This window comes from Suricata suricatta, chromosome 8 (genome assembly GCF_006229205.1).
Source record: "Suricata suricatta isolate VVHF042 chromosome 8, meerkat_22Aug2017_6uvM2_HiC, whole genome shotgun sequence".
In the NCBI taxonomy this organism is placed as follows: Eukaryota; Metazoa; Chordata; class Mammalia; order Carnivora; family Herpestidae; genus Suricata; species Suricata suricatta.
This window is the reverse complement of record NC_043707.1, coordinates 130,976,923-130,982,397: the sequence shown is the minus strand read 5'-3', so window position 1 is coordinate 130,982,397 and position 5,475 is coordinate 130,976,923. Positions and strand designations below refer to the sequence as shown.

Here is a 5,475-nt window from a genome sequence, read left to right as displayed (position 1 = left end):
TGGCTGGCTGGCAGAGTCCAGATTCCTGCCATGGTCACTGTATCTATCAAAACAACAGTCATTGACTTTCAGGATTTGGAGGAAAGCATTGCTCAAGAGAAAAAAAGAGCAAAAGAAGCACTAGAAGAAGAGCAGAAGAGAACCGAAGAGCTGGAGAGTCGCCTAACCCACCAGAGGAAGGTGAGCAGCTGGGGGAGACAGAGTCAGTCTGGGCCCAGATCAAGGTCATGCACCCAGGAAGGACCGACCTCGGGCTCCAGTCTGAGCCCACCTGCTCGGGGGCCCTTGCTCCTGGCCGCCCAGTCTCCCCCATGGGCCCGCGGTGAGCAGTGAGAAAAGCTACCCTCACAGATCCTGGCTCAGCATCCAGACTCCTGTCACGGTAACTGTGTCTATCAAATAATGGCCGTTGGGTTTCAGGTTTGGGAGGAAAGCGTTACTGAAGAGAGAAACAGAATGAAGAAAGCATTAGAAGATGAGCAGATGAGAGTCCAAGAGCTGGAGAGTCGCTTAACCCACCAGAAGGAGGTAGGCAGCCGGGGGAGACAGCAGGCTGGAGCCCACACCCAGCTTGAGGGCCGTGGGGAAGTGAGTTCTGAACCACCACTGATGCGGGTGGAGAATGGCGGAGCTTTCCTACAGCAGTCAGTCCTCAGGAGGGCTCTGCTACCCTGGGACGCGTGGGGGCAAGGGAGAGAGCTCTGGAGTTGTAACCTTGACAGCCAGTCAGATAAACTGTACACAGCACAAAATACAGTGACAGAGGGGACTTGGGAGACAAGCGGGGGCTGGTGACAGGAGCATCTTCCACATAGAGATTGTGTCCCAAGGCGTAAACATGGAGGAGGTACGGAATCCTGGGACTCAGGGCTGTGTCGGTCCTCCAGCGACATCCTAAACTCATCCAGCCTTCAGCTCCACCATCAAGGAATTTTCTACAGGCCAGGGGGTCCCCCGTGGTGGTACCTTCTGCTGGCAGAAATTTCTTCTTTGAGGTTAAGTGCCATCCAGCTCATTCTCCCAGAAGAGCAAGACCTGTCCCCTCCTCATCCACATAGTAACCTTTTAGGTGCTTGAAAACACAGGCACCTGTTCCTCTCCAGAACTCTATGCCTTGTGTCTCCTTATGTGCCTCCCAGGATTGGAGCCTGACCTTGGTCCTGTCCTGTTGTTCAGAGGTCACAGATTGGCCGCTCACTGGCTGGAAAGGGCCTATGGATATGTTACATTTGGCCCCGGATTCATAAAATTTTTGAATTCATAAAATTTACTTTAAAATCCAGATTTCCTGGTACCAGGGTGGCTCAGTGGGTTACGCATCCACCTCTCGATCTCAGCTCAGGTCATGATCTCGTGGTTCATGAGATCGAGCCCCGCATCAGGCTCTGGGCTGACGGTGCAGAGCCTGCTTGGGATTCTCTCTCTCCTTCTCTCTGCCCCTCCCCCACTTATGCACACACACTTTCTCTCTCTCAAAAATAAACAAACTTTTTTTAAAACTCCAGATTTCCTTTCTCTCCTGAAAAGTCAGAAAATCTGGCCCCATTTCCACTTGGCAGAAGTGGACGGGAGCTCACCCAAGCAGCAGTGATTTCCCACACCCTCACCACACACTGTTGCATTAAACGCAGCCCACTTCAGTGCCCGTACCTGTCTAGCCTTACAGACATCTGAGTTTGCAACCCAGGGTCTATGTTCTTCCTAAGCTGGACCCAGTTCTCTAGCCATGGAGGCCCAGGCCAGGACTCATCTCCCTCGTTGAAGATTTTGTTCCCATACCGACGCTCCCACCCCAGCTTTGGGGCAAACTCTGTTACACTGTTGATGCAGGTTTGGCTTGTGGTCACCCTTGGACCTCCAGATCCTTTTCACATACTGCTCTCACTAACTCTTCAATCCTGAGGCAGCATAGAGGGGTAAAGAGTGCAGGCCCTGCGGCCACATGAGACACGGGTTCGAATCCTGGCTGGACGACTTACTGCCCACAGATGTCTCAGTGGCTCCCTCCTTTAAACGGTGGCTGTGAGGGTTGGCGGTCAAGTTTAGGGAAGTGTGTGACCCAGAGTTGCTGCCCAGAAAGTGTGGCTGTGGTCACTTCTACGTCGTGTTCAGGCACTTCTTCCCCATCGAGCCCCTCCCCGCCCTCACCCCTCAGAGTAAAGTCCTCCCCCACCCCCCCAACACCACGGCAGAGATAAGGAGACAATCTGATCTGGCCCAAGGAGGGAAGATGTTTATGTCCCAAGTCGCCTGCACCCTGTGCTCCGCGGCCCCATGTAAACAGTCACTGAGGCCCGAGTTATCTCTCCAGGGCTGGTGACGAGGAGCAGACTCCCAGGGTTCACTGGGGCCAAGTGCCACCAAGAGGTCAACAGCTCAGCTCAAGGGCCTGGAGAGGTCCCTTGAATTTAGAGATGTTGAGGTCACAGGGGACTTCGGGAGGGAGATTTAAGGAAGGCGCGATGAGGTCAGCCTCACGGCAGGGAGGTGCCGTGGCCGGGTCACCCCAGGCCTGGGAAAATATCCACCCACCTCTCCTGACAGAACCTCTCTGTGATTTCTTGACGAAATTGGAGATAAATGTCCCCGACTCAGACTTCAACCAACCTCAAACTGGTTATTTGATTTTTCTTTCATTAGACCTTCTGCCACGTTCTCAGATGGATCTTTAAGGACAGCAGAATGCCAGGCCGTAATGTGGGTTTTGAGGGGACGCTAAGCGTTGACTCCCATTACCTGCCTGAGAACTTGGGAGCAAAGTAGCTGAGGGGACAGGGCCCGTGTGTGTGTGTGTGTGTGTGTGTGTGTGTGTGTGTGTTTGTGAATCACGCAAGGGACAATCTTCTCCTGCAAAGGAGCTGCCAGGAGGAAGGTCCTGAGTGTAGATGGGAGATCAGAGGCCGTGGAACCAACGCTAAGTCACTGCAAAGTGCCGGCGAGTCTCTTTCGCAAGTTACAGGAAAACGTCTTCCCCGAATCCCACCTCAGATGTTCAAAGTCCATGATATCACAGCTTTTCTGCTTCCTTTAGCTGCTATTGGACAGCTGAGCGTTGAGACTTCTTAAGCGACTTTTCATTGCAAAATATAGAGTGTTTCAGCCATATTACAGATTAAATACGCTCCGCAGGCTAATCTGGGACCTGACCGCTGGTTCTGTGATGGAAACCAGGTTCCAAGTTCCAGGCGTCTCACAGCCAAGCTGATGCTTATTAACTCAACCCCCTTGAAAGTAGAGGCGCCATTTCTGGCAGTGACTGAAAACGGGGGCCTCACCACTAATCCGTATCTTTGTGATTTGCGTGAGGCCGTTTCACTGAATAGCTTATCAGCAAATCACTTCCTGAATAAAATTCCGTGAGCGTGAACACCTAACCACACCCACTTCCCTCTGTCTTCTTAGCACAGCGGGGAGATTGACCCCCACGCCCCTTCCAGAAACTGGTGTGCTGTGGCTCATGAATTTAGTACTCTGCCCTCATCTCGAGACCAGATTCTCTTTAAGAGATTTATTTCAGTGATGGGAAAGCCATTAGTAATGAGATTCTCCTTCTGATCAGAGAGACTGCCCAGCCCGGTGATCAGAGCTCAGACTTCAAAACAAGACGGGGGTGCCGGGGCGGCTCACTCAGTTGAGTGTCCATCCGACTCTTGGTTTCGGCTCAGGTCATGATCTCCTGGTTTCATGGGTTCAAGGCCCTCATCAGGCTCTGCCTGGAGCCGGCCTGGGATTCTCTGTCTCTTCTCTCTCTGCCCCTCCCCCACCTGCACTGTCTTGGTGTCTCTCAAATAGATAAACACTATTTTTTTATTTTTTTTAATGTTTATTTTTGAGAGACAGAGAGGGACAGATCATGAGCAGGGGAAGGGCAGAGAGAGAGGGAGACACAGAATCTGAAGCAGGCTCCAGGCTCTGAGCTAGCTGTCAGCACAGAGCCCGACGCGGGGCTCGAACCCACAAACTGTGAGATCATGACCTGAGCCTAAGTCAGACGCTTAACTGACTGAGCCATGCAGGTGGCCCTCAAATAAATGAACTTTAAAACATTTTTTTTAATTAAAAAAAAACAGGTAAGACAGACCCGGTTCCCTCCGTTCACCTGCCTCTCACCGAAGGCCTCGCGCACACAGGGAGCTTCCCCCGCACGGGGCTCACGTGCTGACCTCACCACTAACAGAGTGCATGACCCCTGGGCCCTGACCTTCTGGTCCTCGGTTTCCTTCTCTATAAAATGGGACCACGAACTCCACCGCTAGGGTTGCGGTGAGAGGGCTCGCGGGGTGTGACCCGCTGGCCATGGCCCCGGCACGTGATCCACACCCCAGAGCCCCCGTCACCGTTAGCAGTAATCATCATAACCAGCAGTTTCCCCCCAAATGTGCAGGCAACCAAACAGGCCGGTCGTTGATTTTCAGGTTTTGGAGAGCAGCGTGGCCTCTGAGAAAAGGAAAGCGAAGGAAGCGTTAGAGACAGAAAAGCGAAAAGTTCAAGATCTGGAGAACCACTTGACCCAACAGAAAGAGGTACGAGGAGCTGTGGCAGCCAGATCTGCTCCGGCAGGAGCTGTGAAGCGAGACGTGAGGTCGCGACTCTGGGCCCCACGTGGAGGGTGGCAGGAAAGAGGGCGGGCGCCGGGCAGCTCTTCTGTTTGCCGAGACCGAAGTCACACACGGCTTCTCAGCTGTGTGGCCTGAGGCAGGTCACTTACCCTCCTGCGCCTCCGCTGTCTCATCTGTAAAATAGGAGTAGTCAGTCCCTGGCTCTCAGGGCTAAGCAGATTGACACATACAGAGTACTTAGAGCCGCACCTGGCATATAGACGGCCCTGCTCTGCCCCCCGGGAAGAGAGGCGGGCGCACTCAAGGAGAGAGCCCCCGGTCTGGAGCCTGGGTCAGTCCCCGGGCGCGGTAGGGAAACACGGCCTCCTGGCTCTGGTCTCCGGGTTTCATGAACCTTTTGTGGAGACACCAACAGCACGGAGTCAGACGGAGTAGACAGGCCGCGTGGCACTCACACACATGAGCACCAGGGTCTGGAAGGGATGAGAGGCAGCAGACCCTCAGGGAGAGAGTGACAGTGGCTCGGGCAGGCCCGAGTGCCATGCCTGGGGACACCCGCATCTAGCCGCCTCCGCTAGCCTGGGACCGGGCCCGGCAGCCACCCCTGCCTGGGGCCACCATGAAAGGCAGGCCCACGGCTGAGAGGAGGAATATGACTCAGGTCAGCCCAGACACCCACGCCGTCCCCCCCACCCCCGAGACATCAGTGAAGGGCTCTCAGGAGCTGGAGGCCAGGGAGAGGTGACCTGCAGTGACAGCTCTGCGGGCTGGGCTCCAGGGACGCAGGGGGCACAGACACGTGCGGCTCCCGAGGGAGTCCCAGAAGTAGAGCTAATGACACCATGAGTTGTTTAATCCTGTTGCATCGGTCCGTCCGCAAATATTTCCCGAGCACCTTGCATATGCTGGGCCCTGC

General features: G+C 54.5%; 1 protein-coding gene across 6 annotated transcripts in view; it reads left to right on the top strand.

Moving 5' to 3' along the window:
* The window catches only part of FHAD1 (forkhead associated phosphopeptide binding domain 1), a 115,841-nt gene that overhangs the window by 76,908 nt on the left and 33,458 nt on the right, over positions 1 to 5,475 (top strand). For all 6 annotated transcript variants that reach the window (XR_003912333.1, XM_029949302.1, XM_029949301.1 and 3 more), the window contains 3 exons: positions 73 to 180; positions 421 to 528; positions 4,416 to 4,523. Coding sequence is in view for 5 of the 6 variants with exons in the window: in XM_029949302.1 (XP_029805162.1) it covers positions 73 to 180; positions 421 to 528; positions 4,416 to 4,523 (324 nt within the window). In the remaining variant the exon portion in view is untranslated. The remainder of the gene's footprint in view (positions 1 to 72; positions 181 to 420; positions 529 to 4,415; positions 4,524 to 5,475) is intronic.